A 14,300-nucleotide genomic window follows, 5' to 3' on the forward strand; every position below is an offset into this window, starting at 1 on the left:
CTATGTCATTGTCCGTTTGCAGGGGAACTGTGTGGCGACAAAATGTATTGAATGACCCTCGCACACCTAAGAACCACACGTAAACATGAAAAGATTGCCTGGCATCGGAGTCGGGTGCGGCTCCTCTCTACATAATCTTCAAAAGACAGGTATCAGCCTAACGATTGGCCATTTTTTCCAAGCATCGCCCCTGGAATTTCAAAGATGAATGAAATGTGGGCTTCACATGATCACGATTATTTAAAAGCCTTTTTTCAAATTTCATACAGTATATCACATTTTCCCTTAATAAGAATTACAAAAGAAATCACCAAGAGAAATATTTTTCAAATTAATATTTTATTGACTGCATCTTTTTCAAATTGTATACATATTCAAAATTAAGAATCTGTGTCATTCATAATAGAATATTTCCACCAAACATGCCTCTCATAACAAATATACATTAACAGCATACTCTCCTTTACATTTCAAACAATTACTTACAATACAATGTAAACAACTGTTCATTAATGTTCATACACTGTAAACAACTGTTCATTAATGTTCATACACTGTAAACAACTGTTCATTAATGTTCATACACTGTAAACAACTGTTCATTACTTCTAACACATTGCATACAATCTTCTCGCACACCTCTTTATTCCAATACCATTACCTCTTATGCACTGTACACAATTTTTCAATAATGTTCATACACTTAACAATTTTTCATTACTTTCAATACACTGTATACAATTTTCTCTTCGTTCACAAACTCGGCACATTTACATGTAAATTTAACAACTCAGCACATTTTCCATCAATTTTTTATGAGATTTTGGGTCAAAATACAAAAGATAACACCTAAAATCCATTTCAGTAGACACTGTGGGATCAAACAAACTGTTTAAAGTTCAATGCCATAAGTCTATGCAGTCATAGTGTTAACAAGTGCTGTTGTAGTCGTTGATGATGCTGGCTCAGATGGAACAAAATCTTGCAGTGTCAGACTACCACAATAGCAAAGCTAACAAGAAAACGCTGTCATCTATAACTCCCGCTCGCAGTGCAATAGTATAGTCATTAAAAATGTGAAGCGTAAAATATTGGTCAAAATCAGCATCGGCAATATGCATTCTGTAGAGCAACCCTAGATACACAATTGATGCAAGTATAATCAACATAGCACTTGTAGTAGGCATGATATAGATAAGAGCAATTCTTCTTAACCTTACATGAAGATAAAAGCAATTCTTCTTAACCAAGTCAATGAATCATAAAATGTAGGTCAAAATCAGCATTCACAATCTGCATTCAGTAGAGCAACAAGATACACAATTGATGCAAGCATAATCAATATAGCACTTGTAGTAGGCAAGATATAGTTAAGAACAATTTTTCTTAACCAGGTGCATGGACGGACACACCGTTTCTATATCTCCCGCCATTACGTTGAGCAATAAAGTGATGCAAGGTAACCAATGACACTAGCACCTGTCAAGTTCTGTTCTACTAAACAGGAAACTTCCTGTTAAAACATCACTTCAGTGAAGAACAAAATAGCTTCCCTACAGGAAGGATGTTTAAAATATATCTTTTTAAAGGCCCTCTTAACTTCTACAGCTATTTTTTTTTTTTTTCCTGCTTGTAGAGATTCCTTTAATTGGTTGTGTTACCAACTTAATTAACTCATTCACCCCTGAAATTTCATAATGAACTATTGTAACCTTTGAATAGGAGGAGGTCAAATGTGTCTTTAGGGGTTAATGAGTTAAGACAACACTGAAGCTAGAACAGGGAATGCATTTTGTTTGCTGACCACGAGTTTCTGATGTTGATGGGAAATGTAGCCCTTTATCTTGTTCTGAAACAAAATACCAGAAATAATATTTACAGATTTTTTAAGATGCAAAATTTATAAGCATTATAAAAATTTGATAATTCACAGACAAATTTCCTTAGAAAAAAAAAAAGGAAAAAAAATACAGTTGCAGATTTTTTTTTTATCTTGTTTGTCCAGTTTCGACACTGTAGCTATATCACAGGTTTTGGTACATAAGCAAATTTCAGTTAATTGTCAAGTTTTACAGTAAGTCCTGATAACTGTTCTGTTTAATGCTGTGCTTTGGAAAAAAAAGACACCTACCTCATATATTAAGTTGGCGATGATACATGAGGTCTCGTCATCATCAATATCTGAAACCTGTAATGATACATTTATAAGTATTTTATCGTTCGATTATTGTAAACATTTTTACATCTTATTTGATTTCAAATCATCTGCAATCCACAATTCCAATGTATCTGTTGTTATTTCAATAAAATATCGGTAATCTACAAAATGGCTAAATTTACATCTACATCCTGTACTTTAACTACTTTTTAACATGAAATGTTCGTTGTGTATAAATATTCGTGGTTTTCTCGGTTGTTATTGAACCATGAAAACAACTACAACGAATTTGAATGATACACGTGTCTACTGTTTGTTAATATAGGATATCCACGAAAGTTTGAACCACGATCTAAACAGATTCAAACCACGAAGGAAAATACCCACAAATATTTCGTGTCATACAGTATGTAAATCTATGTGAATCAAACAATTATACACTTTGGGTTTTTATTCTCAAAATCTGAAGAAAGTAAGCAGAAGTCTGATGTTAAGGCACTTTGAAATTATAATGTACTATCTTTCAGTAAGTTTCAGCTATGAATTCAATTGACCTAGAGCTTCATTGTGGCCCCTGCAGGTACAAGACCGTTTCATACATACCTCCATCATCCTGAGAACAGCTGTGAAGGCCTTTATTGGTATCTGGTGAGTATTTAGGAGCAGGTAACTAAAATCCAAATTAAAGTGACACTAGAAAATTAATATGTCTATTAGACATGGACGACCTGTTCCTACACTTGAGGTCTACAGCAAGGTCACAGAGTTCAATGTCAAAGGTCAAGATTTCAAAAACAATGACACTTCATGCTTCATAACTACAAGTGCCTAAGCATGTGAAGTAGTGTGATCCTAACTGCAGTACTTTAGTTATTTATTGAAGTAAATGCAAAATCTTAACTGAGGTCAAAGAAGCCAAGGTCAAGGTTACTAAAACATGCAAAAGGCTGTTGTCATAAACAACAACAACAACAACAACATTTGATATAGTACCCTATCTAGCTAACATAAGCCACCCTAAAGCACTTTACAGTACATAGATATAAAATTTATACAGTGAACATATACATAACTAAGTACAATTTTATACAACTTTTGAGGAATTCGCAGTAACTGCCTTATCAGGCGCTAAATACTAGTCCTATGCCACCTGGCTAATATCTCCCTATGTGTGTATGCCTGTGTCTGTGCTGGAGATGTATTGTGTTCTGTTTGTAGTGGGACCGTGCTTCCAACGGCATCTTTTATAGTGCCACCTCACTTGAATGCTACAGCACAGACACCGCAACATATACCCCAGACCATTTTTGCTCCATCTGGGTTGTTGGAGTTGTGTGGGCAGGAGAAAAACACTTTCTCTGGTATTCCATGTGTGCGACGACTTTGAGAATCGAACCCTGGGCGCCTGCGTGGAAGGCTGAAGTGTAAACCACTCGACCGATCCGCCCACATAACGCTCCGTAAGCATGTGAAGTTGCATGACCATAGCTGATGTACTTAGTCCATAACTGATCTAAACACAGAATTTGTATGCCTTGCACTTTCGTGGCAGGCATAAATAATATACAAATAACACAAATTCTGCACCGGGTGTCAAAGTAGGATCTTTCATGAAAAAATATCTTAAAACTTCAATCATTCGTAGTGATAAAATGATCATCTAAAGGCAAGAAACACAAAACAATTAATGGAGGAACAAAAACCCAACTATTTTATGAAGTATCCGAAGTCATTAAAATTATCAGTGGAATTCTGGATTCTCTTCTTGTGGACATATATTAACCTTCTCACTCACATTTTCTTGAAGAGATTCCTGTATGTGATGATTTTCAGCTTCTCCAGGATGAGATAAATGCCACACTTGATAAAGAAAGCTTCGTTCTTCTCTAGTGCCTCATTCAGAAGCAAGAGATTCCCCGAACTGAAACATGCATTGAAAATTACAATCAACAAGAACCTAATTTAGAAAAAAAAAAAAAAAAATCATCTGTCAAATCTAAGTCATGAATTTTCCATTAAAATTCTGAACTACAAAATCGTTCAATCATTTTGTGTGCTTTCCAAATAACGAGCTTGAAATTTGTCGTGTTTTGACAAAATATTTAGTTTTATATCAGTAAAAAGGAATGAGGAGACAGAGAGAAGGGATTATGACTCTGCAATAACATATTGTAGGTAAACATTATTGAGGTTAGGTTTAAACATGTGAGCATCGTGCTGTTGAAACATAATGTATAGCTTGAATTTTTCGCTATTCAAGGGGCCATAACTCCACCAAATAAAATCCGCTGAAAGTGGTCATCTAACTTGGTTGAGACCTTAAGGCATTTAACCCTGGTACCAAGATTGAAGAAAATCGGTTAACATTTGTTTTTGTTATTGCACGGAAACGGCAGATAATGACGTTTTTCGTTATTCAAGGGGCCATAACTCTGCCAAATAAAATCCGCTGAAAGTGGTCATCCAACTTGGACGAACCCTTAAGGCATTTAACCCTGGTACCAAGATTGAAGGAAATCGGTTAACATTTGTTGTAGTTATTGCACGGAAACAAAGCATGACAGACAGAGACGGACAACCCCAAATTAATATCCCCCATTTCAGTGAAAGCGGGGGATAATTATTTCTGTATATAATATGTATTTAATGTTACACAGACATGGGAATTACTATAAAGTGAAGACCTCAGATTGATGGGAGTTTGTAATTCATGGTGATGAAAATTTCATGTTCTCTGCTCTGGCACAACTTAAGCGAATTTAAATTTTAACATAGTAAAGTGAAATTCTTTATATTAAATTTGTGAAGTTGGTGGAAACATTCCACCTCTGTTTCTGTGCTGAGATTCCTGTTACTTACCTAACAGCCTTAGCTACATCATAAAATTGCATCAGATCATACTTCTGCAGCAGGGACTGCTTCGGCATGTGGCCCTGAAAGACAAAAACGATGCAGTAAATTAAATTAAGGGTTTGCTTTGGTTTTATTTTGTTTAATGTCCTATCAACATCTAAGGTCATTTAAGGGTGTGACTCTGTGTGTGTTGTGTATGACTGCATGTGTTTGTGTGTGTACCAGAGACATGGTATGTTGGAGTATTTGCCTCCTTGTTATAGTGCGGGGCTGATGCCAACATTATAGTGCTATCTCACTGATATACCATGATGAAGGCACCCAGCACAGCATTTTGCCCGTTCACATTATACTGCCAACGGGTGAACCAGTTGTTGTCATAAACCTAAATGCTGAACGCTAAGCAGGGAATAATAACTACCATTTATAAGGGCTTTGGTATGTCCCGGCATGGGGACAGAACCCATGGACCAGTTATAATTTAGTCTTAGCAACCTCGAAGCATTACATATAAAATTATAAACAGGAATCGTTTTCAGTTAACACAACAGTATTTCAATAAACATGCTAATGCATAGGTAATTTTAAGTACTATGAAGAGACATCCAACAATTTGAAGTGGAATGCCCTATGCTCACTGTAAACTTGCATTTAATATGGTTATTTTCTGAATCAAGATATTATTTTTACATAATGCTTCCATATCCTAGCAACAGCCAGGGTCACCTGTAGATGGTCTGTACAGGGAGAATTGATGTAGGTCTCAATACTAGAGGTCTAGAGGTAACAATGCTTCATATCTGTTCCTAAATTCTGTAGAAGTAACAGCGACGTGTGACTGTGTATCGAAATTCTGAAGACATCAGCTGTGAATACTTGGTAGAGCTCCATGAGATGTGGTTTACTCTATATAGTGACAGGAAAATAGCCGTCAGAATCACACAAACCACTAACATATTTTGACTTGTGGTACACAGATATCTTGATTTCCATTTCTGCCACTGTTTTAGTTCTGTAAACTAAATCAGCTGCTCTGGGACATCTGGTTTCAAGTCTAGTCTGAGATTTTAAAATGGCATAAGATTTATATTATCAATAAGGCATTTACTTTAAAAGTATGAAATTGATGAATTGAAATTCAAGCAATTGCGCTTAGTTCTTGCTGGACATATTTATAGTCTACAGGGAATACATTTTGTTTGCATCCAACCCAAACTGGACAGAGTGTATGAGTTACCTCCCTTTGCTACCCAAAACTACCTTAACTCATTCACCCCTGAAGACACAATTGACCTCTTACAATTCAAAAGTTGGGATACATGTAGGTCATTATGAAATTTCAGGGGTGAATGCGTTATATTAAATTAAAGTATATAAATACCAGCTCAAACTAGGCTAGCTACACGGTAACCTCTGACAACATAACAAAACCAGTGAGGTAGATAAATCAAGGCCGCTTTCATTTATTGCGATCCAAACGGTTGAACCAGTTGGACCAGAGTTGGTCGTTCACGAAATCAGGTCAGACCTAGTAATCTGATGCTGCTTTCAGGCGAGTCTTGATGAAGCCTTGCAAGGCCTCAATAAACATTTGCAGGTCCGCCAGGATTTATACCCGAAAATATTACATATTAACAAACAGCTGGCCCCTGGTATCCCATACAAACTGTGTTGATGGTATTCTTTTTCCTTTGTTTTATTATATAAAACTGATAGCGTACCAACAACATCTTGACAGGTAGCAGATAAATCAAGGTCATCCTCTTGTTCTTCTTACTGGCTCGATGGCAGCGCTCAAAGGCATAGGAGAGGAACTCGTCAGCTACAATAGACAAATATGTATTGAACAGAAGAAATTGTCATACATTGAACACTAAATAACGAAAGGCTTTGAGCACTTGATTTGGTTTTTTTTTGTATATGCGATACAACACAATTGCTCTGACCCATATCAGCCCTCGCCGTATCACACCCCAAAAGCTGTATCACACCCCAAAAGCCGTATCAGCCCCTGCCAGATCACACCCCAAAACCCGTATCAGCCCGCAAAACCCGTTTCACACCCATTTTGGAAATTTTGCATCAAGCAATCCAGTATCACCAATACACAACGAGAAGGAGAGGTATAGAACTTCATATATCATTTATATAAATGCTCAAAGGAGTTTCTTTACAAACGTCACAAAGTTCACAAATCTTCACATCATCAACTATGATACCCATGACTTTCAGTGAAACACCTAGTCCACCTTAGGTTTGTTTGTGTCCTATTAACAGCTATGGTCATTTAAGGACATGCCAGGTGGTGGTGGTGGAAGAAAGCTGAAGTTCCTGGAGTAAAATCACTGACATCGGCCAGTACCTGACGACTGCCCACGTAGGTCCTCGAATCCACGGCCCAGTGGTGGAGGGCTAGTAGTGGCATGATGTCAGACCCCTTAACCAACGCGGCCGCTCCACCTTAGGACTCTAGGGTAACCATTCATAAAGTACGGTGATAATTGTTATTGATGTAAGCAGGAAACCCAACCATGGATAAAATTTCTTTTTTACAAGTATAGCCATTATCATAAGACAAATCTAATTTTTTTTTAAATGCATGGTACATGCATTTTACTTAATTTTTATATATTTGGCATTTCTTGGTGTGTTAAAAATATTCATAATCCAATCTGACTCTGAAGAATGGAGCCCTTATGACAATAGTTTTATTTTCTGACACATTTTCACAAAATTTATCGTCTTTGATATTTTTTCCAGCATAAAAGATCATTGAATATATTGTGTTAAACTATACATGAACACAGTCATGTCCTTTTGATAATTGTGGTTAATTTTGAAAGAACATGGCTATAAATATAAAATATATTGCAAATTCATCACAGTGTGTACTCTATATACTCGAAGGACTTACCACTTTTAAAATCACTATCAAACATAGCCTTCCTTCCGACATAGTATCTACAAAATAGGATTAACAGCATTGTATCACAGCATGAACAAATTGTCATCATCAATATTATAACCTTTAACATTGACCCGGCAGAGGAATCTAAGGCCCTTATAGGGGGATACCAGAATGTTCTTGCTCCATCAATGGCGAATCGAGGCCAGTTTTCTTACTTGTGTAACAGGAAAGAGAATAGCGTGCTTCCACCGGGGATCGAACCCTCGATCTCCAGGGTCCTTGTCGGACCCTCTACCACTGAGCTAAAGGGAATTTCCCTCTAGCTCGAAGCTAGAAGACGACCTTAATGCTATGTACAATTAAACCCTGCAACACTTTATACTGATAGATGGTGTGATGATCGACCTGGTCCAAGTTGGTTTCCGGTAAATTGTCCTCCTCTATTGTGACAGCCAGGTTCATAACAGGTTGACAGCATTATACAGGCTTTGTTAACATGATGGTCACGGTTCAGTAATTCACAATGGTGAGGCTTATTCAGTGATGGCTGGATAAACATGAGGCTACATATAGCGCATCCTCGATATCCAGGGGTTACGCTCACTTTCGCTCTCTACACCCCTGGAATATGTCATAGCAAAATTGAAGGCACGAAGAAAGATGTTTGATTGGTCTCCGGTAAAAAAATATGACCATTCGCTAAGGCTGATACCTGTCATTTGAAGATTACAAAGGAGAGACGCCGACTTCAAAGCCTGTCAAATTTTATCGTTATGTAACCGCGAGTTTCTTTTGATGCACATCAAAAGATTGAACTAGTCTTTTTGTCTCGTCCAAACCAAAAGGTGGGGCACACTGAGCCTTCAATTTTGCTATGACATATTTGAGAGGTTTAGAGAGCGAAAGTGCACATTACTCCTGGATATCGAGGATGCATATAGAGAGGTTCCGATAGTGGGACCGGCTTTGCCCCTACTGCCACCTATATTTGCAGTAACGATAGATAACTGGCCTCGATTGACCATTAAAGTTACTATAAGCAATTTTAAAAGTAGTGGAGGCTCAACATCAGGGATTCTGTAGTTGTATACTTCATCAGGATTACATGATTCAGATGGCCAGGCCAGCAGTTACCAGAAGGCAATAAGGGGTTTGTAGTAAGTGGTTAAGATAAGGATATGTGATATATGATAATTACTACTGTACAGACGGCCCAGGTCCACTTTAAATGGACAAACTGGGTGTTTCTTTGAGCAATTTAATTTCCTCCTTTCCTCCTTTCAGCAATAAATACCTGTAGGTGACCTGTTGAGAGAGGGGGAACCTGTCCTTGATGGGCAAGCTGTCTATGGCCCGCACCAACGGCTTACACAAGTGGAGCTTGTTTATCTACAAACAATAATGAAAGCAACGTTATTTACGTCAATAACATTTGATACAGAGGGTGATAAATATAGTGCTTTTATTATAATAGGAATTCTTTCATCGCTATCTCTCTTATCTTTATCTCTATTAATATTTCCTTGAACATACATTTTTCATATTTTGTGACAAATCTATAATTTAAGAAAAGGGTCTATTAAGTCAACTTACCCCTTTGAAATTGTTCAGATACCGAAAATACAAATCTCTTTAATGAACCTGTACATACTTGAAACTAAAAATACAAATCTCTTTAATGAACCGGTACATGGTTGATACTAAAAATACATATCTCCTAATAAAAGTGTTCATAGTTGATAACAACATGACCTGAAGCCAATGTCCAATGTGGTGATTTTTATATCTTGGGAAATATGGCTACGACCAAGATAGCCAAACTTTCTGGCCTTCTAAGGAGAATACCAGCTGTTGGTAAACGTATATACACCACTAGGTCCATGATGCAGCGGGTTCAATTCCACCTGCAATACTTTTTTTGTCTTATTCATTAATATCGAATTGACATAATCAAGCCATAATCATATTTGATATTAACCATTATCTCACATGTTTTTTTTAGTTTTTTTTTTAAATGAAGTATGGTATCGTCAATGAATCTTTTAACCAGAATTTGTTCATCTGAAGGAAACATCAATAACAAACCTTGAAATATATCTTAAATAACTGGTTGACTAGATTAAGCATGCCCCATTTCTTTGTATCCTCCACTGAAGCTCGGCTGTAATACAAACGGAAATACACAAGTATTAGTGACAAACAACCTCATCAGCTTAAAGCTGACAGCTGTGCAAGTTAAAAAGCTTTCAATTGAGATTAGATTATTTTTCTTTTCTTTTTTTCTGGTTTTGAGATCTTCCCCATCTCTTCTGACTATCGTTTCTATGGAAATGCCGACATTTTATTTGTCCTTGCTTGGTAACGAGTATGGGTGTCTAAACACTCTGTTTTGTATCTCCAACAAATAAGAGCTCAAATTCAATGACAATTTTTCTAATTTGGCATCGCTTTCCACTATAGCAAAGAGTTATATATGTCACAGAAATATAATCATTATTATTTCTGTTTATAAGAGACAACACAGCTACAGGGGTTTGAACCTAGAACCTCTTATAAAAACAGGCAGCTTATCCACTGCACTACAAGTGACAATATTTATCTTTTTACAACTTTTCGGCAAATGGGAAAAACAAATATTTCAATATTTGAGGTGCTTGCAAAAACCTGAAATGTTTATTATATAGATGAATATAGAGGAAAGAATATAAATTCAACAGGAAAATAACTATTCAGTGTTTGTATATATGTAGAAAAGTGTTGGGACTCTCTCCCTTAAATTCTTTGTTTCACATTAACCCTGCAAAAGACGATCATTCTAATTGAAAAAAAAATACTACTGGATTTTGTTCTAGTTCAGTTTTAAATAAAATATCCAAAAACAATCGGGGATTTTATTTTATTTATTTAGAGAGAGCCAGACGGACAGGACTATAAAGGGGAGTTGGTTGTGTGTAGGTGTATAATATATTTATCAATTAAGGACTTTTTAAGGTGAATATGTGGCTATAAGATGAAGTTAAGGTTGTCTCAGTCATTGTAACGTTCTCTGACAGGTCCATATCACTAAATATTCACCAAAATTAAATCTTTAACTGTTGCATAAGGTGGTAAATAACATTTTAATCAATAAAAAAGACGGAACATATGAAAACTGTACGGAGGAAAGTAGTGCGTTTGGCAGATATAAATGTGACGTCACAATTGAAATGACATCCTATAATGAATATTGACACGCTGTTTCTAAAACAGTAAGAGCCAGCTAGTCAATATCACATCATACCAAGCTCCATGTGTATATGACCCAACCAATGGGGATGCAGGGGAAAATGTGTGTCGTCTAAATACAATACAGTATGTACGTACGCAGGTATATAACATTTCACTTACTTATCACTGGCGCACACCCTGAAGCATGACATTAACAGCTCGGCCGACTTCTCCAATCTCTCGCCAGGCTTCCCTTTCCCTTTCTTTGATGCTTGAAGGTCTGCCTGATTTAAATATCATAACCAGGTCCTTATTGATAACAGTGATATCATAGAACATGTGGATTTCAGTAACGATGTATGTGACACAGTATATGAGACACGTCCCAGACGATGTGCCTTGTATACGATGAACAGATTTCAAATATATAGTCCCCTTAGACAGTTTAGTTGGGACTACAAAAATTATTGCTTGAGGTATATGTCCCAGACAATATGACTTGCATATATTCAGACGAACAGACTGCAAAATATAATCCCCTTAGACAGTTTAGTTTGGGCTACAAAAATTATTGTTTGAGGTACTTGTCCCAGACAATATGACTTGCAGATATACAGACGAACAGACTGCAAAATATAGTCCCCTTAGACAGTTTAGTTGGGACTACCAAAATTATTGTTTGAGGTACACGTCGCAGACAATATGACTTGCATATATACAGACGAACAGACTGCAAAATATAGTCCCCTTAGACAGTTTAGTTGGGACTGCCAAAATTATTGTTTGAGGTACACGTCCCAGACAATATGACTTGCATATATACAGACGAACAGACTGCAAAATATAGTCCCCTTAGACAGTTTAGTTGGGACTACCAAGATTCCTGTTTAAGATACACGTTCCAGACAATATGACTTGCATACAGATGAACAGATTGCAAATATATAGTCCCCTCAGACATTTTAGTGTGGACTACCAAAATTCCTGTTTAAGGCACGCGTCCCAGACAATATGACTTTCATACAGACGAACAGATTGCAAATATATAGTCCCCTCAGACATTTTAGTGGGGACAACCAAAATTCCTGTTTAAGGTGCAGTACATTTATTTAAGTCAGTTTGATGGACAACAAACAAATGAGTGAAGTTATATCACTTTCCTCCTGCAATGATTAAACAAAGAGTCATAATACGGAAGACAGCTTCAGGTTAAAAACAAACTATTTATCATTGTTGTTCAACCTTTTATCCAACTTACACTGTTGGCAAACAGCCTGAGGTCAAGACAGACGGAAAACATGATAGAAAGCGGCCAGTTCTCCTCTTTCACAGTTTGAAACAGTTTGACGAACGCTGTGAGAGAATTAAGGAAACGCTTCTTTGGACATGTGACAAGTAAAAAGTGCCTTCACTCAGGTCACAAACCTTATTTTCAATTAAGAAATTTGATATATAATCAGTGTTATGAAATTAAATGACTTTGGTAAAGGCAAAACTATTAAAAGGAAATTCATCATATATGATTCAGTCTCATAATATATATATTACATAGATTTGTTTTTTTTAGGGGCCGCAGTGGCCAAGTGGTCTCAAAATTCTTCTACCACTAGCCCTCCACCATTGGGTCGTGGGTTTGAGGCTAACGTGGGGCAGTTGCCAAGTACTGGCCGTTGATCAGTGTTTTTTCTCCGGAAACTCCAGCTTTCCTCCGCCACTAAAACCTGGCACGTCCTTAAATGAATATAGCTGTTTATAGGATGAAAACACAAACAAACCAAAACGAAATGATTTGTTTTTTTAGTACTTATGCCATTCAACTTTTAAAAACAGGTAAAAAAATCTAGTATGAAAGCATGAAAATTACTTTTCCAACGGGAATGAATAAACGTGAAATGTAAAGATCTATCGTCCTTGGCAATATCATCTCCATTAATGTTAAAGGAACCGTCAGTATCATCAACATTGATGAACATGATGAGCCCTAGAAAATGTTGGACTTGACACTGTTAAATGTGTGTATCCATGCATCTGCAGCTCTAGAAAAATGAATTAAACGAAACTGTGTCAAATGTGTGCCCCTTTAGCCCTAGAAATAATGACTTGATAAGGCGTTACTGTGGGGTGTAAAGGATATTGTACCACCACGGACTGGCAACCATAGGCTTCAATGAAATCATGATTGGATACAGCCCAGCAACACCTGACAAAAAAACGAAAAAAAAAGTTCAAATGAATATATCATTATACATCATCAAAGAGACATAAAATAAACATCATTCATGTAGTTTTGTAGTGTTTTAATTCACCATCAAAGAGATACTAAAAATAATCATTCAGGCAGTATGCCACTTTACTTTGACATGGACCTTAAGGATGTATGCTACCTAAATGTGACTAAACAGGAATACACAATTACCTGGCAAGTAAAAAAGAAAGTGAAGAAAAACAATTCAAGAATTCTTTTTCATGACCAGTGGTATACAATGTGTCACTACAGTAAGATATTTCACTGTCTAAATGTATTTCTGTTTCTGCATTGAAAGACAAACATACTGGATACAGACAGACATGGTTAAAAAATATTAGGTGATGGTTATCATATCTGAAAAGGTTTGTTGAAATTGGCCCCAAAGTTTTGGAGGAGTTGTCCAGACAAGGATAATTCAACAAGGGGCCATAACTTTGGAAATATAGGGACAGAATGAAAATATAAAACCTGGATGCACGTCTCCAGGTGGTAATTATAACATCTGGACAGATTTGTCGAAATAAATCCAAAACCTTACTGGGAGTTGGTCCTGACAAAAAGTTTCGGGATTTTTCAACAAAGGCCATAACTTCGTAAACAAGAGGCCCAAGGGCCTTAGCGGTCACCTGAGTTATATCATAGATACTGGTAGCTTTATTTTATTGTTTAGATGTGATGTGGAAATCAGCATGTAAACTAAGTGAAATACAATACTTGTCATGTCATCAATGGATAAGAATTTGAAAATATTGGTAAATGTTCCCTTTGGGGCCCCGCCCTAGCCCCTGGGGATGGGGCAGGAATCCTAATTTTACAAAGTAAAACTCTCATTTACCCAAGATGATTCTGACTAAGTTTGAGCAATTTTCTGCTGAAAATGGATAAAATATATACCGAAAAGTGTTATTTCCCTATATAAACTATAT

The 14,300-nt window shown here is 36.6% G+C and overlaps 1 protein-coding gene across 1 annotated transcript in view; it reads right to left on the bottom strand.

Moving 5' to 3' along the window:
* Positions 1-320: 320 nt before the first annotated feature.
* LOC110452258 (PCI domain-containing protein 2-like) overlaps positions 321-14,300 on the bottom strand; it is a 21,299-nt gene continuing 7,319 nt past the window's right edge. Inside the window, exons 4-15 of the mRNA XM_021500664.1 lie at positions 13,261-13,326; positions 12,385-12,481; positions 11,307-11,410; positions 10,005-10,080; positions 9,214-9,308; positions 7,926-7,972; positions 6,733-6,833; positions 5,018-5,091; positions 3,954-4,079; positions 2,762-2,828; positions 2,132-2,188; positions 321-1,849 (exon numbers count right to left, since the gene is read on the bottom strand). Of these exons, the coding sequence (XP_021356339.1) occupies positions 1,757-1,849; positions 2,132-2,188; positions 2,762-2,828; positions 3,954-4,079; positions 5,018-5,091; positions 6,733-6,833; positions 7,926-7,972; positions 9,214-9,308; positions 10,005-10,080; positions 11,307-11,410; positions 12,385-12,481; positions 13,261-13,326 (1,003 nt within the window). The 3' untranslated portion in view covers positions 321-1,756. The remainder of the gene's footprint in view (positions 1,850-2,131; positions 2,189-2,761; positions 2,829-3,953; positions 4,080-5,017; positions 5,092-6,732; positions 6,834-7,925; positions 7,973-9,213; positions 9,309-10,004; positions 10,081-11,306; positions 11,411-12,384; positions 12,482-13,260; positions 13,327-14,300) is intronic.

This window comes from Mizuhopecten yessoensis, unplaced genomic scaffold (assembly GCF_002113885.1).
Source record: "Mizuhopecten yessoensis strain PY_sf001 unplaced genomic scaffold, ASM211388v2 scaffold6505, whole genome shotgun sequence".
In the NCBI taxonomy this organism is placed as follows: Eukaryota; Metazoa; Mollusca; class Bivalvia; order Pectinida; family Pectinidae; genus Mizuhopecten; species Mizuhopecten yessoensis.